The sequence below is a fragment of the Trachurus trachurus genome (assembly GCF_905171665.1).
Source record: "Trachurus trachurus genome assembly, chromosome: 16".
In the NCBI taxonomy this organism is placed as follows: domain Eukaryota; kingdom Metazoa; phylum Chordata; class Actinopteri; order Carangiformes; family Carangidae; genus Trachurus; species Trachurus trachurus.
Window position 1 is genome coordinate 12,617,449 of NC_139902.1, and position 27,104 is coordinate 12,644,552.

Below are 27,104 nucleotides of genomic sequence, written 5' to 3' on the forward strand. Positions count from 1 at the left end.
GTGTGGGTGTCAGTGACTGTCACGTGTTGGACACTGATCCACCTGAGAATCCTTTAACTGGCTCTTTTCTGTTTCTGTTCTTGCAACGAAGCTCTGGTTCATCACACACACACACACACACACACACACACACAACAAATGAACATCACAGTGTGCGCCATTTATCTGAAGTCAGCTGAAAATACATAACTAATATATGAATGTGAGCATATGAACATGCATCATATGTAGGGTAAGATGTGCTCAGTTTCTGTGCCTCCTGGGGAGAAGTCCTGCTGACACAGGACCAACCTTCTTTCAGCTGTAAGTGCCTGCAGCTTGGTGGAGTAAACTGATCCCAGATCTGTTGGTGGACATGCTGGAGGAGGCGTGGCTTTTCTCGGTGATCTCGTTAAAGCATTAAAGCAGCTCCACCTGTCAGAAATCGAAGTGACCAAGGACAGTGCAGGAAAAAAAGAATAAGAGGGAAAAATGACGCTGTAGGATTTCAAATGGGTTCATGTGCTGCTGCTGCTGCTGCCAAATAGGGAACGAGAGTAGGTCACAGAGCACTAAAGACACCGTGGAGAGAGATTTAAAGACATTTAAAAACCAAAAAGAAGTGAAGTGATGGAGCAGATGCTGAGATCTGGTTTAAAGTATGTCTAGCTATAAGACTGAGGTGTTTGTCATATGTTTCTCAATGTATTTGTCAACAGCAATAACTCCTGCTTTGGACACACATTAGATTGACACTGCAATTGTTGAAAAAACTATCCATTAATAAACCCAGAAAATGTCCTTCTAGGTTTGTTACTTTATTATAGTGTGTTATACACCATTTAAGTGAGTGTGTAGTGGCCTATTCATAAATGCACAATGGAAGAACTACAATAGGTCGATTTACATGAATAAGGATTTAACAAAGAAAAACATAAAGAACATGGGAGAAAGAGGGGTATGTTTTAGAAAAATCTTTTCATAGTCTCTACAAACAGAATTAACACTATTATAAGAATGACAACAACAATGTAAATGCAACAGAGAGTTGTCTTCTTATGTCTTCATTTTCAGGTTTTGAGTTGTGTGAGAGTTGATGAGCAGACTCTCTTCATAAATACACAATGCTGTACTACAAGACAAGGTAAATGCTCTGTTTCTTAGCTCTCTGTGTTTGTTGGGCATCTCTTGTTATTCATGCAGCTCACAGTTCACTCAGACTGTCTACAACAAATCACAGCAACTTGAAGAAACTGCCTGGAACACTTTACCGATTTGTTTCATTGGTAGAACACAAAAACGTGCCCTGCATCCTTTACCGAGCTGTGGTATTGACATGTTTTCTTGAGTGGTGCGGTAGTTGGAAGGCTGTCCGTTCGTCTTGACAGTTTCTCGGTCAATACTTTTCTTTTATCTCCCTGCATCCCTACACCCAGGTTGAATACCTGCTACCCCCCATTTCCAATTCTTCTCATTCTGCTGCACCTAAAAAATAAAATAATAAATTCAGGCTGAATGGGGCCAACACTGATGTCAGGCCTGTGAATGCATGCATGTGTCACTCAGCATGACATCAGCTAGTGGCTCTAAATCTTCATCACAAACACGTGAGTCATTGGGTCCATTCCCTGCCATGGCTAACGAGATTCCGCTCATTAAATCCTTTAAGTGGTAATCTGTATAGGAGAGTTGGGGGCAGTGAGGTGTGCAGCGAGTCTGAAGGAGGAAAAGGTGGAAGGCAGCAGAAGAAGCAGCGGCTGAAACCTGGAACAGCAAACAGTCTTTTTTTTTTTCCAGTGAGGACCAAGGGCCAGAGGCACAACATCTCATAGAGGGTCATTTGTTGCCTCTTCTGGTTTTCTCTGGTTCGGTCTAGAGCTTTAGGGGATTGTCCGGTAGCAGTGGAGGCCATCTGGCTGTAGCTTTATCAGGATTTTATGCTGGGAGCCTCAGGTCAACCGTGGCCACCTGCATGGGTAAGAAAAGTGTGACCATGCTATGTTCACTTTCTGTGTCGAAAGATGTTAGGAAATGGCCTGAAAAAGAGTCTGAGTGTGGTGTATGTCACTTTTTGTCTCTTTTATGTGTCTAACCTCTGGGATAATGAGTGTGTTGACTAATGCTGTGTGTCTGAGCCTTGTCTGATTGCTGTCCTCGTCCTTGGCAGGTCTCAACTTGACTTATTACTGCCACAGGACGTGAGACCGTGTGTGTCCGGAGCAACACAACATGCACATGGGAGAAAACCGTTATATATTCACTCATCATCAGTCAAAGAAGTAGGGGCGTGGTCAGTAGCCTACCTGAGAACTCAGGTGCGTCATGGAGCCCGTGCTCAGAATGAAAAAGTCCCTGAAGAAGCCCATCAGGAAGCTGACCAGCTGTGTGTCGGGGGTGAGGGAGCGGAAGCTGTGTGCCAAACCCAGGAACAAGAGGCTCAGGGGGCTCAGGGGTCGGGGAGGCAGAGGAGGGGGCAAGAAGTTTGGAAGGGCTCCTCCCCCCCGAACTGCACAGCCCAAAGACCCAGCAGCCCTCCACTCATACCAGGCAGACCTGGAGAAAGAGAGGCAAGTGGACACACAAACACAACAATGTATGTGGTGGAGGAAATGGCAGTTGAGGAAATAATAACTTTATACCCTACTGTAATAACACTTAATACTGAACTGTAATAATACATATTTTAGCCTACTGTAATAATTGTAAGAGTATACGCACATCCCTTGCTTGGCGTGCTGGGCTAAGGGGGAAAGCTTCAAAAAAAGAAGAAACAGCCTGCACAACCTCGTTATGCTCCAAATATTTTTACTGAAACGTTGTCAGTAAAAATATTTGGAGCATAACGAGGTTGTGCGGGCTGTTTCTTCTTTTTTTGAAGCCTACTGTAATAACACATTGAACTCTAGCTACTGTAACAATACCCTACTGTACCAGCACTACCCTGCTGTTATAACACGTCATACACTTAATCACAAGAAAGGAGTTAATGTGAGTGACAGCTGTGCTGATAATCAACACACACGTCACGAGTGGAGTGTGATATTGCTTTTACAAAATATTTCTACCAATAAGCAACAACAGATGATTAGTTTATTTATTTCATCTTTTATTTTACAACGCAAACACAGTTTGTAGTCCGCAGTTGGACTAACAGTGAACAGTTGCTAAACATTTTCCTGACCAGCTCACGGACAAGCTACTTTGTCCTCTTCGGGTGACCATTTATAATTTGTTTCAAATGTTATTTCTGCAAGGTTTATTGTACTTTTAGATCGATAGCAACCGTCAATGTCACACCAATTAACAGTTAACAGGACACCTGTGAAGAGGAGTGATACATGTAGTTAAAAGTCCCGTGGATTCCTTTAGTGTCAGAAATGTGGATTTGCATTTATAGCACTGCTTTAAACTTTTACTTCACAGGCAAAGAAAAGTCAGTTTTCACTTATACTGTAGGCTACCTGGGAATTTTTAAAATGCTCATATTCTCAATATCTAAAAAGCATGTTTTCATTTGGGCAAAGTAAGTAACTAATTATAATAACTAAAGTAGGTAGCCTACCATACACTTTGTACTATTCATTAAGACTTAATAATCATTTAAATATATATAGGCTATATTTCACATATGCAGTAGCCTACTTTATTACATGATAGAATAGTCCTTAACCAGCGAAGGAAGGACCAACGCAAGTGAAAAAACACAGAAATTTAATCACCACACATACATGTGGTATGCCACTTTTATAATGGCACTATCTGTAGCTGTCTTGTGATACTTTCATTAGAAGAGCCAGCCAATATGAACTGAGTTCATTCAAGTCACCTGTGCTGTGAAAGAGATGAGCTTCCTAACTGAATTCTGTCTGCAGCCTGTCAAGTGTATTTGTTTGTCTGCTGTGTTTACAGAAAGCATCGTGAAGCGATGAACGCTCAGAAGAATGCAGAGAGAGCATCTATGAGAAATCATTTCAGGAGAAAATACCAGCTGTCTCAGGTCTGTGGAAGTGCTTATTGTAGAACAAGAAGTACATTTTAATTTGCTTTTTACACATTTTAACATATGTGAATAGCTGTTGAATGAATGTTAATGTAACTGGCTTCTGATATTCATTACCTGTTAGATTAAAAGAAACTAAGTAAAATTTACTAATGTAGTCTAATGTATGAGTGGCCTGCAAACTTCAGTGCTACAACATATGCAGCAACTCAACACTTGACATTTAACTATTTAAACAGCCTATACATGGCTAGAACTCAGTGTTGTCTGACCTGAATTGGATTTTGTGCCATTCATCTTTGCCAAAAAGCACTGTTATTCATAATGTAGACATTTTTAACAGGAAAATATCCAGTCAAACCTTCAAAAGCAGAATAATCAGTCTACACTTTGAAGGTCTCTGTTTGTTATCCATGTTACATGAGTAGTGTAGATAAACACATAGCATCAAGTTCTCATTTTTTTGGGGATGTGCTCAGTCCTTCAAGTCTCTTCCTCTTCCATTTTCTCCCATCGTGATTTAGAGCCCGAAGGACACAAACCACCTGGGGTCTTTTGGCGGGAAAGTGTCGCTCCCCCAAGAGCTGTTGAAGATCATTCATCCTGAAACCAAAAGCAAGGACAACGGCTTCAACCTGCTGAGCGCCTTTCAAGGCCTGACCTTCGGCACAGCAGCGCTCACAGGGAGGAAGCACAGAGAGACGGCAACTCGTACACCAGCAAGTAGGGACTCTTGTAAGGCCATGTGATCAATATGTGGTCACAGGGACAGTTATCACACCGCCCTTCTGACTGTGGTGTTGGAGGGAAGCAGAGGGGGAAATAGACTCATCTGTCACTGTTGCTCAAACTGAAACTGCTTTTACATGTCACATGAACATTCAGTCATTCAGTCGGATCAGGACTGGCCCGTTACCGTGAAACCATCTCATTCAGACTCCTACTTATTGTTGTCTTTTATGTAGCAATAATAATGTGTAGTTGCCAGGCAACTTTATATCTGCTCTAAAGCAGTAACTTGGGTTAGAAATATGATGTTATGTTACGCCCCAGCTATGTTGGCCCTAAGGGGCATAACAACAGACCACCAATGACCCCAAACACACACACAAAGACACTAAATAAAATAGGAAATGGTTTAGAAAGTGACACAAGGCAGAACCCCTATCGGCCGTAACATACATGTTGTCGATCATGATTGCTGTATAATAATTGTATTCAAAAGTAGGTTAAAATCACTTCACCAGGGATTTAGTACTTAATCCTGTTTTATTTTACAGTGTAGATATTCAATAAATGGTTTATAACACTTTATAATGTAGTTGTATGCACACATACAAGTTTATTACGTTTAAATGTTGTATTATTTGTCAGCAATTTTAACTTAACTGTTGTAGAAATCAGATATCAAATCACAATGTAGTAAAATACATTTCATTAATAAATGGTAATGGGTGCATACAACTACAATTAGGTGTGTACTGCTTATAAAAACTAGATAGGGGGATGTGAAACATAGTATACTGTCATGTTTGCATGAACTGCATTGTAGGCCAATATGTAACATGTCCTCCAGTTCTATTAGTATCATTAATAGTGAGATTTTCACATTTTCTTTTAAATGTTTGATCATATCCCCTCCCCCATTTAGAATAATCATTTTATAACCCTGTATTAAGGTTGTTATATAATAATATGTTGTACATACTAGTGAAATCTTGACGTGTTGATAAGTGGTAGTGGTAGTTTAATAATAGAAGCTACTGCAGCTATTTTACATACTTACAGGGCTATTGCAGCTCTCTATAGATCCTAATGGGATCTATACACAAGTAAGGAACCTCAGGGCAACACAACACAACACACACACACACACACACACACACACACACTGACACAATCAATGATGTAGCATTTCATCTAGTCATTTTTTTTATTCATTATTTATTTATAAAAAGAAAATGTTTGAAAAAACGTTTTGTTGTTTCTTTGTACATACTCTCAGACCTGTATCACATCTATGTGTGTGAGCCAAACTGTATCCATAATGTGTACGAGCCAAATTTAAACCTATTAGTTTCTTGTGACTACTTTGTTTGCACTCAACCATGTAAATAGTCGAATGCCGCCCAGTCAGATGATTTTATACAACATGAAGCAGAAACCAAAGATTCCCTAGAAAAAACCAAGAGGTAGAAACCTATAACCTTTGACTTTGATTTTTAGCTGTGGCTGAGACTTGTATTAAAGATTTCTTCAGCCAGCTGTTCTCACTCTTTTTGGCCTTTATGTGCTGTGAGTTTGTGAGTGTGTTTGTCTTGTGGATCAGTCTGACATTCGGGTTCTGTTGTGTTTCTCTTGAACTCTGACACTCAGATTCATAAATCATCACCTCCTATCAGTTCATCAGAGTGACACAGCACTTTCAAGGGCAGGAGGTTGGGGTAGGAGGAGGGAAATAATCAGCCCTGCAGAAACAACGACAACAGGGGGGTGTCACAGCTCTGCATGAGGCCAATGGACACATTTCGCTTGGACCATGAGGAGCATGTCCATCCGTGTGACTGGGTGCACCAGAGCACAGGGCGCCTGCGGGTCCAGAAATGTGTTTTTTGGTGTCGCCTCACCAAAGGCTCTGTGTATGACGGCAGCAGGGACTGTGGTAGATGGGAAGTTGAGGGGAAGAAATGGAGGTCAGGGCGCAGGAGACAGAAAGAGAGGTGTGGATGGACGGCTGAGGAGCTTTGAGGAGATCCCTCACACGGGGAAGAATGGCTGGGTCAACCTGCTGAAGTTCTGGAGAGAGGGTTGTTTCAGGCAGCTCCACAAACACATGGAGAGGACCTTCAACGCCCTCGGCCCCATCTACAGGTAAAGGGGGGAGAGAGTAGAATATTTGTAAATGTCTAAAAAAGAAAAACACTTGAAAGAACAAGGATGCATTTTGTGAGGAGTGGATCACCTTACGTATGGCAATGATGCTAGACTGAGTGCTGATCATTAATTATGCATGTGAGTTTGCAACATGGCCTTTCTCTCTGTGTGTGTGTGTGTGTGTGTGTGTGTGTGTGTGTGTGTGTGTGTGTGTGTGTGTGTGTGTGTGTGTGTGTGTGTGTGTGTGTGTGTGTGTGTGTGTGTGTGTGTGTGTGTGTGTGTGTGTGTGTGTGTGTGTGTAGGGAGCATGTGGGCACACACAGGAGTGTGAACATCATGTTACCATCAGACATTGGGGAGCTGTTTCGCTCAGAGGGCCTGCACCCCCAGCGGATGACCCTGCAGCCCTGGGCCACACATCGTGAGACACGACAGCACAGCAAGGGGGTTTTCCTCAAGTCAGTACCACACCTGTGCATATGCATGCGTTGTTTCTTATGTAGTGATGCTTCAAATATCTGTGTCGGGGACTATGGGGACTTACCTCCCCTCTGGTCGTAAAGTTCATGGTCATGCCTTTATTCGTGAGTTGGTGTTTGATATGACTACGTGAATATAAATGAATGAATTGCTGTCCTTTTTTTAAATTACAATGTTGTTTCTGTGATTTTGCATCACATTAGAATGAAATTGTGGGATTGTGAGAAATAATAGACAATATCAGTGCAGCAGAGGCTGATACAGTATGGCCTTTAATCCTGAGCATATGATAAAACTGCAGAAAACTTCATGTCCCATCATGTGACCAATAGACTAAATTAGTCTCCTTTGATGGTAAATGTATACATCTGTCAAACTCCACATGCAGTATATAAGACAAACCAAAGCTGAGCCAGGTCAGGCTCTGGGAAAAACTCCATCAAAGCGACAGGTTGTTTTCACAAGCAGAGTATACATATCAGCAGCAACCGTTCTCTATGTGGATGTGAAATGATGCACCTTTAATTCACTAGAAAATAAATCATTTGCTTTCACTCACACAAATTTAAATGGATTTGTGGTGCTGTACCACTGGTAGAGAGAAACATACCGCAGTTAAATTATGAAGTTTCATTTAAACCTTTGAAAGTTTGGGAGTCTAAATGGGATTCTGGGATTCTCTGTTTCATGTACCACTATCTACTGGGCCCAGAACCCGGAGCGCAAGGAGGCATGGAGCCTCTGGACACAAAATGATTACAAGAAAAAGTCCGCCCACACACACACACACACATACACACACACACACAGGATTTTATCTGGGAGGCACGGTGCTCAGGGTCCAATCACTGTGACCTTACCATGGTTATGGTAAAGTGTAATTTAATGTTGAAATTAAAATTAAGACGGAGGTGGGTTGACCAGGGACCTTAGGAATAAATCAGCAGAATACACTGCACATCTGCCTGAGGAAGGTACCGGTAGTTGAGTTTTTCTTTCCAGCACACATTCTTTGCTTCACAGCGACTGAGCAGAAGTGAAACAGGGCAATTTTAACGCCTCGCTCCAAATCTTCTCTCCACAGGAACGGTGAGGAGTGGAGAGCTGACCGTCTGCTGCTCAACAAGGAGGTGATGATGACTACGGCCGTACAGCGGTTTCTTCCTCTCCTTGATGAGGTGGCCAGGGATTTCTGTCAAATGCTGCGAGCAAGAGTGGAGCGGGACGGAAGAGGAGAGGAGGGGAGGCGCAGCCTGACCATCGATCCCAGTCCTGATCTCTTCCGCTTCGCGCTGGAAGGTCGGAGGTCATCATCCTCACTGATTTATGACCTTTGGTTTCTTTGTGTGTGTTTTTTTTTCATGCAAATAGAGTGCACAATAATTCCTGTTTTATTTACACTGAGACCACTGAAGCTTCTGTCTGTTTCTGTCCAGGAGTTAAGTGTAGAGAGGCATAAAAGGATGTTGGTCCAGGGGGATGTTTTCTCTTCTGATGGACTCCGTGTCCTGAGGGAGAGCAGAGTATGGATTAATGTCACCTCCCTCCTATGACAGGCTTTCATTCAGCCTTACTATCAGCCCTTTTGGTTGAGTCACGGTAGCTGACGCAGGCTGTGACAACGTCAGAGACGTTACACAATCTGCAGGAACATCACCTTTTTGATGTGTTCAAAAAGAACTTCCCCTCAATATCTCACTGCTTCTGCTCAGGCTGGTTTTTGTTTCGAAACATTCCCACCTTGCAGACCTGTTGTAAACATATTCTAGATGTAGGAGGTCAAGGAGAACATGCACCTTTAAAAATAGAAACGCCACCAAAGACGATCAAAGCTCCTGCATTCTTTCACCAGGTCTGCTCCTTTCATGTGCCTATCTGCAACGTGCCACATTTACAAGTGTGAATGCTTGTGTGACTCACACTTGTACGCATCTGTTTGAACATGAGAGTGAAGTGGGGGAGACTTGATGACTTTGACTCATACTGATTTGCTCATTAAGGACCACGGCACACCAAGCCAGGTGCTAAGTCTGTGTAGGAATAGACCAGAAACTCTATTACATGTGGTTAATATCACACAAGCATGTGTCATAGCTGATGGATGTCATATGTAATCAGAAAACTGGCTCTGTGTGTGGAGTTAGATTTGACAAATGCAGGATAATATATTCTTGCTGTCAGAGAGAAACATTTTACCATTAAAAATAATCCATTTTCTGTTTGTTTGACTTTGACTTTTTTATGCTTTTTGCTGAAGAAACGATCGTGATACTATGTGCCCAACCCACAGGGCCTTGTTATTATTGAGGTTTAGCTCTGTGTAGTCATCCAGGTCAAGGTGGCAATTATTGATGGAGTTGAAGCACTTGGACTCCTTTTCAGTTCTCTCGTCTGAAATGCTTCTTCATTTCTAAAAAGCTGACATGGGAGTCCCAGGTACCAAACCTTTGGTGTGGTTGTCACCCCGGAGGTTAAGTTTAAATCTAAAGTCATAAAATATGAGCATGGAGGTGATATCATTTATTTATTCTATGAATGTTTAATTTCTTCTAGTCAGTTATGTTCTCCATCTGTCCTCCTCCACCCTCCCTCCCTCCAGCCAGTTGCCATGTGCTGTACGGGGAGCGCATCGGCCTCTTCTCCTCCTCTCCCTCCCTGGAGTCTCAAAAGTTCATCTGGGCCGTGGAGCAGATGTTGGCAACCACCCCTCCTCTGCTCTACCTGCCCCATCGCCTCCTGCTCCGCATCGGCGCTCCCCTGTGGACCCAGCACGCCACTGCATGGGACCACATCTTCAGTCATGGTAGACAGAGTTGTATTGATTGGATGTATGATGCTAATGGAGACTGTAGTCTACATTTCAGGGCTTATTTCACTGTTTTTGATCAATATACTCCTCCTTCATTACTCCCATCTCACTTGACACCATAATCCAAGTCTTCTTTCTTTCTTCCAGCCGACGCCAGGATCCAGAAGGGGTACCAGCGCCTGTCATCCTCCAAGGGTCCAGGGTCTACAACGGCTAGGGCAGCTGGAGACCACTACACTGGGGTCCTGGGCCAACTCATGGAGAAAGGGCAGTTATCTCTGGATCTCATCAAAGCCAACATCACAGAGCTCATGGCCGGAGGGGTCGACACGGTGTGTATGTGTGTGTGTGTGTTTGTGTGCCTGATTGTTTTCCCCTGGATACCTCACCCTGACTGTTTCTGTCTTCTCTCTGTAGACAGCGGTGCCTCTGCAGTTTGCTCTGTTTGAGCTGGGCCGCAACCCTGACATGCAGGAGAGGGTGAGGCAGCAGGTGAGGATGTCGTGGGCGCAGGCTGGTGGTGACCCTCAGAAAGCCCTGCAGGGGGCGCCGCTGCTGAGAGGCACAACCAAGGAGATTCTCAGGTAAAAGAGAACACATTTGTTCTTATTTGTGGGCTCCTGTTTGTTGATGTGACTTTCCTTCAAGCTGGAGCAGGAACATCACCTGTGAGTTTTAAATAGAAATAACCCGAGGTGATAGATGATTCAGATCAATAAAGCGTGAAAAACATCATGCACAGGTCGTAGGAGCAGCTCGTCCAAGAGTTTTCTGTTTTCATCAGCAGGCATGTGCTGTCCTCCTCACACCTGAGATGAGAATTGATTTTCAGTAATCCAGAGTTTGTGTTAAAAACTGAGTGAGAAGTCAAAGGTCAACGTCTGGAAAACATGAATGTGTGTGTGTCTGTGTGTTTGTTTTGGCTGGTGTCAGGTTATACCCAGTGGGAATCACTGTGCAGCGGATGCCAGTCAAAGATATTGTTCTTCAGAATTACCACGTCCCTGCTGGGGTGAGTTTCTTCCAAATCCTTCATAAATCTGAAATGATCACAGCTGTGACTTACTGCCTTATCTGACGGGGATCATCTCTCCCTCAGACCATGGTCCACGTCTGTCTTTACCCCCTGGGGAGGAGTGCGGAGGTGTTTGAGGATCCGCACCGCTTTGACCCCAGCCGGTGGGGCAGCAGCAGAGACGGAGGAGGTCAAAGAGGAGGAGAAGTGTCAGGGTTTCGCTCCTTGGCATTTGGGTTCGGGGCAAGGCAGTGTGTCGGGAGGAGGATTGCTGAGAACGAGATACAGCTCTTGCTCATGCATGTGAGTGACAGCAGAGAGGAGAAGGAAAGAGCGGGAGATGAGTAGGAGGATCAAAGAGAGGGATGTGATGCGAAAGGAAAGAAAAGAGTTGGAAAGGCTTGTGTTGAGTTAGGAAGAAGGACAGACTGACAGACTTGTCAGAGGAGCTCAACCAGTGTCTGCTGAGCAGTGGTGGGAGAAGTAGCTACGTTGTCAGTTGTTTTTACATAAGGAAAGGCATCAACAACACAATACATTAAGTGGTCCATTATAAGTGAAACTCCTGAAACTTTTAGTGAAATTAAAGCTCAGACAAAATTCCTGCATATTTGAAAATTCAAACTTTTTGATTTACTAGAAACCAACACTTGTTACTACTATAAGAACCCCAACCCAAAACAGCTACTGGGTTGTAGCCTACTAGCATAAATTACATTATTAACACTAGTGCAGTCTACATATTGGCTGCATTTTACCTTTGTAACTAGTTGAGGTGAAGCTATTAGGCTATAACTCATCGAGGTACAATTTGGTACAATTCCGAGCCAGTCATAACAGTTCCCACAACATACCACTGATTAGGCTCTATTTATAAATGCTTTCTAAGTTGTGATTAGTTGATTCATTAATTATACATACATCTTCTACCACTGCTTTATACGTAGATGATCGGCCATTCATAAAAACAGCTGTTTGTTTGCCAGACTGTGGAAAAACACTTTGTTTCTCTTTGGGCTCTTAAATTCATCACGTAGACCTGGCCAGTGAACTGTACGACTAATATTCTCCTATAAACTGCTTATTAACATGTTTCACCTTTGTATCAACCAATAGTATCAATAGGCTGCTTTATTAGAGTGGCCACAAGTCAAAATGACTGGGAGCCAACAAGTGTAATCTGTGGAGTAATAATTAAATGAACGACGTGTCAGATAAATGTAGTGAAGTAGCCTAAATATCTAAGCGTCATATCCTAATATGGAAATACACCTGTAAAGCGTTAGTTTTACAAAATCCTACTGAACTACTATACTCACATTTAATCCACTACTTTTGAGTGTAACATCATTCTGCTCCTTCTTTTCCTCTCTCCTACTCACTACCCCCTCCTCCTCCTCCCCCCTCCCCACCTTTCTCCTCACTCCCTGTCTAGATCCTGCTGAGCTTCCACATCAGTGTGTCATCCACAGAGGACATCAAAACCAAATACACCCTCATCCTCCAGCCTGAAACTCCACCTAGGATCACTTTCAGCAAGCTCTGACACACACACACACACACACACACACACACACACACACACACACACACACACACACACACACACACACACACATGCTTGACATGTTAAATCACACAATATAGCTGTGTTTTCACACAGATTTTTGCTTCCTCATGCTCTCTATATATTCAGTCCAACAATTCATCATCCTGACAAATAAAGATCCAACTCCTCCGTCTGTTGTCTTCATTGTGGATTGAGTTTGCAAACGCAGCTTTAACACTACTGCCCACCAGATGGCGCTGATACTCACACTAATCTATTCATCTACATTGGACACCTCCTCAGTTGTCAGTCTTGACCCGCTTCACTCATCCAACAGGTTTGTTATTCTCCGCCTTAACATCTAAACTTACAGTCTAACAGTACTTAACACTGTCTGTGTAGTGTTTTGGCTCTTTAAGGATCCTACTGCATGCAGTGTACCTGATCTTATTTCTGCATCTGCTGCTGTGAAGCAACTGTGTTTTTCTGATCAGATTTGTTTGTTTTTTTGTGGCTGACAAATCTCTCCTGCTGTTTTTGTGTGTGTTCTGTCACTCTTGTTGCCAGATATAAGTCTTAAATTATACAGGGAACTCACTTTCAGGCTGAGATAAAGTACTTATTGTAAAAAACAAACAAACAAATGGGAATAGATTTTGGTATTAATGATACAAAGTGACTTATGTATTCTCATATTTAAATTTTAAATTTTTATTGCACCTTTATGCTGAGTATCATTTTATTGCACTTTGGTCCTAATGCGTAAAGCTGACCTTTACGCTAGTCTGGTAATTAAGTCCTGTTGCTATTATATCACTCTAGGTGTGTGCTCCTAGATCAGAGGGCTGCAGGGTAAATTTTCTCTAACTCAGGAACAAAGGTCTGTTTGTCTTTTGGCTAACGATTTACACCCTCTGTCAGCCCAGATTCATGTGTAGATACAACAGTGCGGAGAGCAGCTCCTCAAATGACCAACAAGAGACTTGGTTTAAAGTGTGTCAGTGAGGGGAAGACACATCATCTCTATGAGACACTTCATTTCTCAAAGTCTCACACTTATATAACAGCAGGCATTAGCATTTCATAGTCCTCCAGTACATGAAGTATCTCCCAGTAAAACAGCAACACGCTGCACTGGGTGAATGCAAAGGAGTGATACAGGAAATGAATCTGGAGTTCACAACCTCTCTGACATCAAGAGCAGCAAACTAAATCTGTAATTAATGTCATGATATTTTATAGTAGCCTGCTCAGCTACTACCCTCTAGTATGCCATTCACTGTGTAACATGGAACTAATTGCTTATAATTAATTGTTAACTAAACATTTTCATAGCTCACTTAGGTTGCCAGTTAAGCTGTTAATACTTCAACATTATGAAATGCACTTTGTCTATTTAGCTCTTTAATTTATCATGTATATTATTCCAATGGACTCTCAGACCCTCTGGACCAAAACTAATTTCTGCTTACTTTAATTATTGCAGTAAGCCTGTGTGAATGGCTTACTAACATCTATAATTATAAGTGAATTACTTGTTTTTGCTTTCAGCCTTTTAGAAAGTGAGAAACCTTTTTATCAATGACTCAGCAGTGAGGAGCTCTTAAACAACCTGGCAACCCAAGAATAGGTCTACTTAAAGTCATAATAACTAACTTTTCCACTTTAAAATCAGACCTATGTGAGACCTATGTTAAATATTATTGAGTTATGTTCTCCCAGATCTCCCCAGCAACTCTTACACTTACACAAGAGAAAATTTCAGTCATGGTATGGTGGTCAGTTGGTTGCTTGTAAATAACATCATATGACAGAGTCCAGCATTGTGGTTACTGACCAGAAGTTCAATTCTGACTCTCAGTTAGTTTTAAGGTACTGTTACATATTGTTTGTTTTAAACTGTTTAATTTAACCGGATTCAGTCTCTTGATTTTAGATTTTAAATTATCAGTGAAAAAAACAGGTTAGGCAGCTGAGCTCCAAGCTGCTGGAGATGTCACGTCCTGTGTCTGACAAAGAGTGTCTTTGAATCTTTTTAGTGGTTTTTTTAGTGACACAGCTTTGCTTGTTCGCTGGTTTCAGTCTCTTGGTCCATTTGTTATGGAAAGACGGACACATCTGCAGACGATCTGGCTGCGGGTAAAAAGTTTCAGAACATCTTGTTCAATATTGAAGAAAGGAAGTTAAGCAGTCTCAGTTACCAACTATTCCTGAAGTCATTTTTTTTTTTTTTTTTTAATGGTGACAGTGAGAGAGACGAGAGATGGGACAGTCAGTGTTAGAGTGAGGAAATGAAATGCTGAGGGTTGACTTAAGCCTTTGTAGCAGGTATGTGCTCTAACAGGTGAGTCATGATGGCACTCACACTGAATCATTATCAATTGATCATGTTGTCTAAGAATGTCAATCAACTTTCAAACAAGTAGTTCTTTATTGACTTATTGTTTAAGCACAATATACAAAGAGTGGAAAGTAGTGCAGATAACCAGTTCCTGGTTTGAGACCGATAGTGTGTCAGTTTTAGGTCAGCGTTACAATTACATAATCTGCAGCAGTGTCACTGTAGTGCACCCTGATAGTTTAGTGTCATTCCTGGTCTATTGACATCCCAGCTAGAAATTTTTTGTTCTAAAAACATTCTGACAATGTTACCTATAATGTTGTTAGAATGTTTTTAGCGGGAAGTTTTCTTTAAGTTCCCAGAACGTTCTGGAGAAACATTCTCTGAAAACATCTTAAAAATGTTTTATGATGACCTTCTTAAAATGTTGAAAGGAAATATTGCTATAACATTATACCCTAATGTTTTAATGATGTTTTTAGCGGGAAGTTTTCTTTAAGTTCCCAGAACATCCTGGAGGAATGTTCTCTAAAAACATCCTAAGAATATTTTGTGATAACCTTCTTAAAATGTTGAAAGAAAACAATGCTATAACATTATACCCTAATGTTTTAATTATGTTTTTAGCGGGAAGTTTTCTTTAAGTTCCCAGAATGTTCTGGAGGAACGTTCGCTAAAAACATCCTAAGAATGATTTGTGATAACCATCTTAAAATGTTGAAAGAAAATATTGCTATAACTTTATACCCTAATGTTTTAATTATGTTTTTAGCGGGAAGTTTTCTTTAAATTCTCAGAACGTTCTAGAGGAACGTTCTCTAAAAACATCCTTAAAAATGTTTTGTGATAACCTTCTTAAAATGTTGAATGAAAATATTGCTATAACATTATACCCTAATGTTTTAATGATGTTCTTAGTGGGAAGTTTTTTTTAAGTTCCCAGAATGTTCTGGAGGAACGTTCTCTAAAAACATCCTAAAAAAGTTTTGTGATAACCTTCTTAAAATGTTGAATGAAAACATTGCTATAACATTATACGCTACTGTTTTAATGATGTTCTAGCAGGAAGTTTTCTTTAAGTTCACAGAACGTTCTGTAAAAACATCCCAAGAATGATATGTGATAACCTTCTTACAATGTTACAAATGAAAACATTGCTACAACATTATGCCCAAATATTCTTGCAAATGGTTACAGCTGACAGTTTTTAATGTTTCCAGAATGACAATACTTAGGGACTCAATAACATGCTTTGAAAAAAAAGAAATCCACAAAGGTAATGTTGTAACATTTCATTAAAATATTTAAACATTGAAATATGACATCATCATTCAATTTCAAGATTACACTTTCCTAACAGACCACTAGGATCACTAAGAATTTACCTAATAATGGAACTGGACTACAAGCCCATGTTAATGTTTGACAACATTAATTTATTTAAAACATTTTTTGATCTACTTCAATAAGCAATACAAAAGTACAAGGTCATCTACTGTATGATTTGAACCATTTTAAATATCAATCACAAGCAAAAAAAAACCTAACCCAAAAATACAAAGAAAAGGTGTGTGTTCACTGTTCATGTGTCAGAATCCTCTGACAGCAGTGTGGGGCTCACACACTGCAGGACAGGAGTCTTCCTCTGTGACAGATGGTCCAGTTGCCTTAAATCACCACCTGCATTATGACAAAAAAAAAATCATAAAATCATGATTGTTTCGGCTTCATTAGATGTCTTTTGGTTATCCTGTAAATTACAGACCATTAATAATGAAGTTAATACCAGAAATAACCAGTTATATCAGCAATATAAGTAAAGTAGATAAAAAGTGAGGTATGGTAATAGTGGTAGTGACACAATGTCTAGTAATTACTATACTATTTACTACTATATACAGGATTCCAAAAAACTTGTTAAAGGGATAGTTCAAAATTTTGGCAAATTGGCCCATTGCCATAATCCCTATAGTTTTAGCAGTAGGCTTGTTACCTTTAATTGTGGGTGTAAGCTATTCTTAGAACGGCGGAGCAGAGCCGCAAGCTGCTACGGAGGCTCATGGGATTTCTTGGTTTCCCTCATCAAATACACAATCCAACAACTCCACAACGCTCTGGTGGACAAGTTGTGACCTGCACATTCACCACGCTATGAGGTAATAACACAACGTTACCAGACAGAGTTGTTGTAGAGGGAAATTCATGCAAAACCGCTGATGCGCATTGGCTTCAGGGACAGTTTTTCATCAAGCAGTCTCTGTATTTCCCTTTCCCTTTTTTTCCCTTCCCATTTTACACAACTGACTCTAGTCATCATCAATCATTGTGATAGAGCAGGATGGTTTATATATATATATATATATATATATATATATATATATATATATATATATATATATATATATATATATATATATATATATATATATATATATATATATATATATATATATATATATATATATGAGAATGTTCCTCTGTTGTTTTCCTCTAACATCATGGAAATGTTTTATAGAATAACATTCAATAATCAAAAACATCCCCAGGACACCCTAAGCATGTTTTAGACAAATATTCTACGTCTGTTAACATATCACATTACAAAAATGTTTTGGAAAAGAACATTGCATAATCTGAAGTATCAATAACATCATGAAAACATTTTCCAAATATTACTTAGAAAATGTTCTTAATGTGATATTATTTAACATTGAGGGAACATTGTATTAATAACATGCTGTAATCTGTTACCTAAACATTATCCCTAAAATATTCTCAGAATGTTACATGCAAAACATTCTTCCTTTGTTTACATAAAACATTAAAGGAATATTTGGTAAAAAAAAAAACACAAAAAAACATTTTGTGATCTGAGGCATCAATAACATCCTGCAAACATTTTCAAAATATTGCTTTGTGCATATTCTTCGTTTATCATCATATAACATTGTAAGAATGTTTTATAAAGAACATAATATAATCTGAGGCCTTAATAACATAATGAAAACGTTTTCTGGATGTTGCTTTGAGAATGTTCCTTTGTGGTTTTCCTGTTACATCAGGGAAATGTTCTCTAGAAGAACATTCAATAATCCATTAACTCAACAACATACCCAGAACATCCTAAGCATGTTTTAGACAAATGTTCTATGTTTGTTAACATATCACATTACAGAAATGTTTGGGAAAAGAACATTGTGTAATCTGAAGTATCAATAATATCCTGAAAACATTTTTGAAATATTACTTTGAAAATGTTCCTCATGTGATATCACTTAACATTGTGGGAACATTTTATTTAAAACATTCTGTAATCTGTTACGTTGTCCCCAAAATATCCTCAAAATGCTATGGGTAAAATGTTCTTCCTTTGTTTATAAATTATATTACACAAACATGCTATTTGTGATCTGAGGCATAAATAACATCCTGCAAACATTTTCAAAATATTGCTTTGTGCATATTCTTCATTTATCATCATATAACATTGTAAGAATGTTTTATAAATAACATAATATAATCTGAAGCCTTAATAACATAATGAAAACGTTTTCTGGATGTTGCTTTGAGAATGTTCCTTTGTGGTTTTCCTCTAACATCAGGGAAATGTTCTCTAGAAGAACATTCAATAATCAATTAACTCAACAACATCCCCAGAACATCTTAAGCATGTTTTAGACAAATGTTCTACGTTTGTTAACACATCGCATTACAGAAATGTTTTGGAAAAGAACATTGCGTAATCTGAAGTATCAATAACATCCTGAAAACATTTTCCAAATATTACTTTGAAAATGTTCTTAATGTAACATTATGGGAACATTTTATAAATAACATTCTGTAATCTCTACGTAAACGTTGTCCCTAAAATATCCTCAGAATGCTATGGGTAAAACGTTCTTCCTTTGTTTATAAATTACATTACACAAACATGCTATTTGTGATCTGAGGCATCAATAACATCCTGCAAACATTTTCAAAATATTGCTTTGTGCATATTCTTCATTTATCATAATATAACATTGTAAGAATGTTTTTGTAAATAACATAATATAATCTGAGGCCTTAATAACATAATGAAAACGTTTTCTGGATGTTGCTTTGAGAATGTTCCTTTGTGGTTTTCCTCTAACATCAGGAAAATGTTCTCTAGAAGAACATTAAATAATCAATTAACTCAACAACATCCCCAGAACATCCTAAGCATGTTTTAGACAAATGTTCTATGTTTGTTAACATATCACATTACAGAAATGTTTTGGAAAAGAACATTGTGTAATTTGAAGTATCAATAACATCCTGAAAACATTTTCCAAATATTACTTTGAAAATGTTCTTCATGTGATATCAATTAACATTGTGGGAATATTTTATTAATAACATTCTGTAATCTGTTACCTAAACATTGTCCCTAAAATATCCTCAAAATGCTATAGGTAAAACGTTCTTCCTTTGTTTATAAATTACATTACACAAACATTCTATTTCTGATATGAGGCATCAATAACATCCTGAAAACATTTTCAAAATATTGCACTGTGCATATTCTTCGTTTATCATCATATAACATTGTAAGAATGTTTTATGAATAACATAATATAATCTGAGGCCTTAATAACATAATGAAAATGTTTTCTGGATGTTGCTTTGAGAATGTTCCTTTGTGGTTTTCCTCTAACATCAGGGAAATGTTCTCTAGAAGAACATTCAATAATCCATTAACTCAACACCATCCTCAGAACATCTTAAACATGTTTAGACAAATGTTCTACGTTTGTTAACATATCACATTGCAGAAATGTTTTGGAAAATAACATATTGCAATCAGAGGCCTTAATAACATCCTGAAAATGTTTTTAAAATGTTTTTCTGATAATGTTTTTTCTTTGTTATTACGGAACATTTAGGTAATGTTTTATAGAGGAGCATTCTATAATTGTTTACCTCACCAACATCCCCAAAACATCCTTAGAATGTTTCATCTAAAACGTTCTATCTTTGTTAACATTTAACAATACAGGAACATTGTTTGAAATAATAAACATCATTATAATGTTCTTTAAACATTAGATGAAAATGTTTTCTTTAAAACACAAACAGAACTTGTAGGGAATGTTAGCCAAAGTTGTGGGAACGTTCCCTGCTAGCTGGGATAAACCATAGACCTTTTTTTCCATTTTTAGCTTCCCCCTGACCCAGTCAGCTTTGTCCACCTGCACTAACTCAGCATAATCACCCGTCTGTTGCAAGCAATGGAATCACTCCAAATGGTGTGAGTGGGAGGGGAAATGAGGGGGGAGCAGAGGGGTCGGGGGGTAAAAAATTAATGAAAGAGGCAGAACTAGGCTTGTTCAGGTGACACAAGACTTTGAGATCCTCCGGTGCAACAAGTGAGCACAGGGAAGGACAAAGACAGAGGAGGAAATCTGGATACAGAAAGAAAATCCAAGAAAGCCTGAAATAAACCAGTAGAGGAGGAGGAACAGTCAAGTCTTATTTAATAATGGACAGTTCAAACAGAATGGGTGAGTGAACTGAGAACATTTGGCAGAGTTACAGCGAATTTTGTATATTATTCAAACTTCAAACGTTGTCAAGAATCCATGATTTACCTATAGCTTGTTGGTTCATGCTTTAAGTACAGAGGAGTGGCTGATATTGTCATTCTCCAATAGCAGTCAATATAGGCAACATTAAATTATTCATATCCTGTGCATGGGTCATTTTCCCACTTTAACTACCAGGTCAAATCATGCCTTACTGTGTCTTTTGTCTTTTCAACTTCAGTAACTTTTGACAAAATCTGCTCTCTTATGTCAGGTTCACTGGTTCACCTGCACACACACACTGACCTCATGTCGGTATATGACCCACCGCAAACAGGTCATTCCTAGAACATTGTGGCCACGCCCATGTCCTGGTTCACCTTTCTTATCATTCGTTAAGGTCGTGCATTATATTTTGCAACATCTGGGCCTTTGACCTAAAGTGTGAGTTATTTTTAGTCAGCCTCTCAGTAACAAGTACCTGTATATGAGTGCATGATCATGTGTGTGTGTGTGTGTTTGCAGGTGTATGCGTGTGTGTGTGTTTCCATGTATACACTCTGGGATGTGTCAGAGGGGGATCTCAGTGGGACACGTAATGATGTGTGCAGCAGCGCGGCAGAACTGGGTCACAGTGAGGTGGAAAGAGAGAGAAAAAGACACAAAGAGAAAGAGGGAGAAAACAGTGGCAGGATAATGGAGCTGTGCATTTTCACATAATCCTGCAAAAACCTCTAGTCACAATTTTCACGAAGGAATTTCTGATGCACCTTCTAAGCTCTGGGATTTGGAGAAAGTAGCGATAGTAGTATAAATTGATACCATGACAACGTTGGTTATCAAGCTGCATTGACACGGTAACAAATAAGCAATTACTAACAAATCAATCAAAAATATCCTTTGTTTTCTTCCCTTTTCCTCCAAAATCAATATATTAAAATATCCCCCTCCAGTTTCCTCTCTTTTCTCTTCCTCCTTTCTTCCTCCCCTCTTCTTTCCACTTCTTCGTCCTCACCTCTTGACTCCTGTTGCGCTGTTAGCACCGACCTTGTCCATCAGGCTCTCCTCTCTCGTCCCCTGTGCAGAAATTGCAGGCTTGACTGACTGTGACATCTTTGAAAATGGATGCCATTGTACTGGTTTAGAGCCCTCAGCCAGGTACCACAATGCTTAGCACGAGAGGCACAGGCTCCATTTACCGGTCTGTCTTGGTTTTTGAGCAGCAATAGTCAATGGTGATGTCACTGTGATGAAGGGGATTACAGTCTGGTATCATCCCTGTCAGAGGTTTAAGATGAAAAAAGGGAAAGATGAAAAAATGTTTTTTTTTTTAGGTAGATGAAATATGCTTGTTGGTAGAAAAATAACGCAGCAAATGAAAAGTCAAGGGCTCAGCAAAGTTATCTCACTTCATCCTGGGGAAATGAATTTTCTTTGGTAGATGTATCATTGGAAGTCATTGAATATCTGCACCAACCTTCAAACCAATCTGTCCAATAGTTTTTGAGATTCTTGACCAAAGTGGTGAACCACCCAAACAGTAACATGACTTTGCTCTCTTTTCACATACTGATAGCTCAACAGTTATCAACATGATAGATGACTGGACACTTGAACATTAAAGCTGCGATAATCATAATCCTTCTATTAGCTCCACAGCTCATCCTTTTGTAGACGGCGCAGGCGTCTGGAGCCAGTGACACTTGACATTGGGCCTGGACAGGTCATCTCATTCTCTCAATCTGAGTCAGTCTCAAATCTCAATCAGTATTTTTATATTACCACTAGATTAACTGGCTGTCTGTAATGTGAATTTTTTAAAGCATTTCTCTGCTCGTAGTTTTGTTTTTCCGGTCAGTTTTTAACATTTTTTACGTTTTACTCTCACCACTCTGACCAGTTTCCAGCAGCAGCTGTCATCAGTGAGAAAGGTCTAGCTGCTGTGCTCTACATGCCCTGTGCCAAATGGCAGAAAGACAAAGCTAGCAACACATTTGTGAGCGTGTTAGCAGCTTAAAACCAACATATGTCCCTCAAAAAATAAATAAATAAATAAAAAAGAGCTAGAAGGAGAGTGGATATTGGACCACATAGAAAGTAATGTAGCCCTGTGTCTGCTGGAGGAGCAATGTTTCCCAACCTGAGCTGTGACAACCTTGTAAGTTAATGTAGTTGTGTTTACAGCTCGCTGAATTCCCCAGTGACTACAAACTCAATTGAAAACTCACATAACCACTAAACAGTCATTGCATAAAAAATTAGTCCCCTGTGTTATTTTTTGTTTATTTCCTAAATGAAAATTCAGTCCATTCATCTGTCTCTTTGTTCACAGAGAGTTTGTTGGCGCTGAGACTCCCAGGATGGAGGAGAACATGTAGCTCCTACACTGACAGACTGAGCAACAACAAAACACAGTCAAATCAGCCTCCTTTCAGTTTCAGTGTCTTTTCAGAGAATGGAAGATGTCTCTGTTTTTCTTCATTCATGTGCCAGTTGGGAGGGGCATGATATTTCATTAAACTGTGTGTGGAATCTAAATCTTTTGAGTCTTGCAAAATGGCTTTATAAAGAACAGCAGATGTGGAGACCTCCTGTCTTCATTTGCTTTAAAAATATTTTACACATATTTACTCTATATGTTGCACTGAGTTCAGCCTTCCCCAGTCTTCCTTACCAGCTACATTTCCAACGCGGATGCTGAATGTCACACTCATAATATCCATGACCCCTTCACATTGTACTGTCAGGTCAATGTGTTCTGTGTTTCTAATGTGTTTCCTCTACTATGACTCAACATTTTCAATCAGCTTTGATCAGCTTTGTACTTTGCTCTTACAACACACACTAGACGTGTTTTTCTCCTCCTTCACCATCAAGTGTTTCTCTGCTCAAGGTGTTTCGTCAGTTTATACTCACAGGTGGAGTAGGAAGTAGAGTTTTCCTGACACACGCTGTCTTCACCCCGCTGACAACATTTCTCCGTCACTATAGCTTGTATCAGGCGCTACTCAGAGGTGATGACTCTGCCGGACTCTTTCATCCAACGCCAGCAGCTGGACGCCAGCATGGCTGACACCTTCCTGGAACATCTCTGTCTGCTGGACATCGACCAGGAGCCAATCACAGCGCGCAACACCAGCATAATCTGCACCATCGGTGAGTGTGACTGACAACCAGTTGCAGACAGTGAGTCTCAGTTTCAAGTTTGTTTTCTGGCAACAGTTGTATGTCATCGCTGGCTCCCTGTCACATGGCCAGCTCCTGTGTGCTGGGTGTTGGCATGGTCTCATTCTTGGCTGTGGTGCTGTTCAGCTCTTGCAGTTTTTCTTCTGGCCAGAAAAAAGAGAGAGAGTATTTGGAAGGCAGTGTACAGTACAAATAGCCTCGTAATTCTTCAGAGCTGTGATTCCCAAGATTGCAGCTTGATCCACTGATAATCTGCTAATCAATTTCTTGACTACCATAATATGATATCAGAAAATGTGACCCCCAGCCCATTTCTTTTTCTCTGGTCCATCCACATTTCCAAATTTCTTATTTTTATTTTATTAGCAGTCCAGCAGCAACCAAAGAGACTCATTTCATTTCACAAAAAACAAAGGAAGAAGAAGCATCATTGAACAATCAAGATGTTAATGATCTGTCAGTAAACGTAATGTTTCATGTCAGGTTTGATGGAAAATGTTTGTTCGCTTCATGCACTTCCTTTCAGGTCCTGCTTCCCGATCAATCCCCAAACTCCAGGAGATGATCAAAGCAGGGATGAACATTGCTCGTCTGAATTTCTCTCATGGCTCACATGAGGTATGTGGCTACCTCATTATTCATGTCTACGTCTGTTTATACCCTTCCTCACACAGAACTGACACACACATGGCTTCACCTTTCATTCAGTCATGCATTGATTGTCTGTCTCCCTACTTTTGTCCCTCAGTACCATGGTGAAACCATCAAAAACATCAGAGAGGCAGTGGAGACAATCATCTCTGACCCTTTGTATTACCGGCCGGTGGCCATCGCCTTGGATACGAAAGGTCCAGAGATCCGCACAGGATTAGTGAAAGGGGTGAGAGAGTTACGCTTGATGTATTCAACACTCTAAACGAAATCAACCAGTCACATGCTGCCAGATGTTGAGAGGTGCAGGAAATATGTTGCTGCTTTGTGCAGTGAATACCATATTTTTGGAATGAAAACTATTTGTTGGCATGTTCTCATTTTCCTCTACAGCATCTTTGGATTGTGTTGTTCTTTCTGATGCTCTTGTGTACCGTCTGCTTTGCTGAAAAAATGACTCTAAGCTGTTGGAAATCTCTTCATGCTTTGATTATCTTACAAAATGCTCTGCATGACATGCAGGCTGCACACTGACTGAGGCTCCTCAAGTCAGTTTAGCAGCTTAATTGGAAGATGAAGTGGAGTTACTAGCATCAGTGTTATATAATTGGATATTTGTAATCATTACGATGTATTTTTACCAGCTAATTTCTCATGACAATGCCATCCATATCACAGTAATGTAATTGACGGGAAGGATACAAATTATTGCAAAACATTACAAACCAAGTACACATACACACAATTGTTTCAAACTGGAAAATAAAGCAGCAGCAGAAGAGCTCAGCAAAGCATTTGACATATTTTTGTGACAGTTTTAACCTTATACGGGTCAAAATCTGTCACTTCATCATTGTCACTGCTGCTCAAAATGAATTTCCAGAACTATCTGACTACAAACGTTGAAAAACAAGCTGGCGGCAGAGGCTCAGTGAGGCTTAAAGCAAACAGACAGTGGTTAGAGTTGGATCAAGCAGGTTTCAGTCTGGCTGGGTTGTAGGATGTGGTTTAGCAACAGCAAACAGAGACAGATTCTTTCTCAGGATTAGAACATCAATATTTGGGTTTTATTGTTGATGTGAGCTTCATTGATTTTTCTGTATTTCATGTTTACCAATAGAAGCACATCAGCGTACTACTGTAATGTGACATGACGTATTGTAATTCGGTGATTTTTCTAAACATTGTCATTGTGACCGATATGCAGTGCAGTTAGAGGCTTGGCAGTAATACCTCTTCCACACTGATCCCACCTGCAGAGAGGATTTCCTTGAAACAGCTACAGCGTTGACGCATACTGTACATGATAACACCTTCCATTGGTTTTTTCGAAACTAGTGTGTTGACTGAAAAATGCCTTTTAATGAACTGAGTGAACTGCTTATCTTAAAACTCACTTAGATAATGAGCCTTGCCTTCACAAACGTGTTGATAAAGGAGAGATAATAATAGTGTTTGCTTAAAGGAAGCATCCGTTTGTGTGTGTGTGTGTGTTTGAACAGAAAGTGGAGGAGGAGGTGGAGCTGAAAAAGGGCAGCCATGTTCGGGTGGTGACAGCAGAGACCGACAAAGACAAAACAGATGGAAAGATTATCTGGGTGGACTATCCCAACCTGCCCCAAGTCATCACAAAAGGAGGAAAGATCTACATTGACGATGGCCTCATTGGACTCAAAGTCACAGCGACAGGTAAAACAACACATAGCAGCAGAAAGCAAAGGCACTACCTGTGTTATTTATGTTTTATTGATTTTGCGATCTATTAATCTTTGAAAAGTATGGATAAAAAAAACCTACTATGTATGCACACTGTTCTTGTGTGCACAGATAGTACATAACTGAAGACATACCGCACATGTCACATGCACACAAAGATACGGATCCACGATGTATACATACACACTCATGCCACAAATATTAAGTGTCCTGCTTTCCATAGATCCCTGTCTTCCATTATTACACCTTATTTAACTTAATATGCTGCATCTTATTTGTCCTACTCTTTATTTTGTTGCAGAATTATAATATTTAATATCATTATGATCCTCAAATGGTCGTACAGTGATTTGCCCCATCTTTCATTGTTAAAGGGGAACCTCGCTTAGCTGATGGTTTCCTTTGGATTCTTCCATCATTGGCCTCTGCACTATTACAGTATGCTGGGTCATATCTGGACATCTAAAACTCTTAACTTAAAAAATCCCACATACATCATAGACCATCCTAATAAGTCTTTAAGGTTTCCATTATTCTGTATTACTGCCTGCAAAACGAACCCCTGCTTTCATGACTTTTAGCTTATAGTGACCTAGAGTTAAGACAAACGACAACAAAAGTATTTTCCCTGTCCTCAAGGTCAATGTTTTTTGAAACACTGACAGATCTAGTTGTGCAGGATAGGATCCAAACTTGAATGGTTATTTAAATTGACCTCGCTCATTTTCCTCTCCTCCTCCTCCTCTTTGACCTTTGACCTTTGCAGGCCCTGACTGGGTGGACACGGTGGTCGAGGCTAGCGGGGTGCTCTGCAGTCGGAAAGGCGTCAACCTCCCTGGCTGTGACCTGATTGGCCTGGACGCAGTCAGCGAGCGAGATGAGGCTGACCTGAGGTTCGGTGTGGCCCAGGGCGTCGATATAGTGTTCGCCAGTTTCATCCGCTCGGCCCAGGATGTCA

The 27,104-nt window shown here is 40.0% G+C and overlaps 3 protein-coding genes across 3 annotated transcripts in view; all 3 read left to right on the plus strand.

Annotated features, from left to right (window-relative positions):
* The first annotated feature begins 1,744 nt into the window (after positions 1-1,744).
* Positions 1,745-27,104, plus strand: part of LOC310999534 (complexin-4-like) — a 59,970-nt gene continuing 34,610 nt past the window's right edge. Inside the window, exons 1-3 of the mRNA XM_083989997.1 lie at positions 1,745-2,550; positions 3,893-3,976; positions 4,504-4,890. Coding sequence (XP_083846123.1) covers positions 2,302-2,550; positions 3,893-3,976; positions 4,504-4,728 — 558 coding nt within the window. The 5' untranslated portion in view covers positions 1,745-2,301 and the 3' untranslated portion in view covers positions 4,729-4,890. The remainder of the gene's footprint in view (positions 2,551-3,892; positions 3,977-4,503; positions 4,891-27,104) is intronic.
* cyp11c1 (cytochrome P450, family 11, subfamily C, polypeptide 1) lies at positions 6,519-12,703 on the plus strand (the record flags this gene model as incomplete). The annotated part of the gene is made up of 9 exons (XM_083989986.1): positions 6,519-6,850; positions 7,156-7,311; positions 8,418-8,632; positions 9,933-10,136; positions 10,290-10,474; positions 10,560-10,726; positions 11,076-11,154; positions 11,242-11,460; positions 12,593-12,703. 9 exons carry the CDS (start codon positions 6,519-6,521, stop codon positions 12,701-12,703), a joined length of 1,668 nt encoding a protein of 555 aa, XP_083846112.1.
* The window catches only part of pklr (pyruvate kinase L/R), a 12,266-nt gene continuing 5,566 nt past the window's right edge, over positions 20,405-27,104 (plus strand). The window contains exons 1-6 of the mRNA XM_083990252.1: positions 20,405-20,572; positions 23,585-23,749; positions 24,306-24,397; positions 24,528-24,659; positions 25,933-26,119; positions 26,913-27,104. The exon at positions 26,913-27,104 is cut by the window's right edge and continues 82 nt beyond it. Of these exons, the coding sequence (XP_083846378.1) occupies positions 20,551-20,572; positions 23,585-23,749; positions 24,306-24,397; positions 24,528-24,659; positions 25,933-26,119; positions 26,913-27,104 (790 nt within the window). The 5' untranslated portion in view covers positions 20,405-20,550. The remainder of the gene's footprint in view (positions 20,573-23,584; positions 23,750-24,305; positions 24,398-24,527; positions 24,660-25,932; positions 26,120-26,912) is intronic.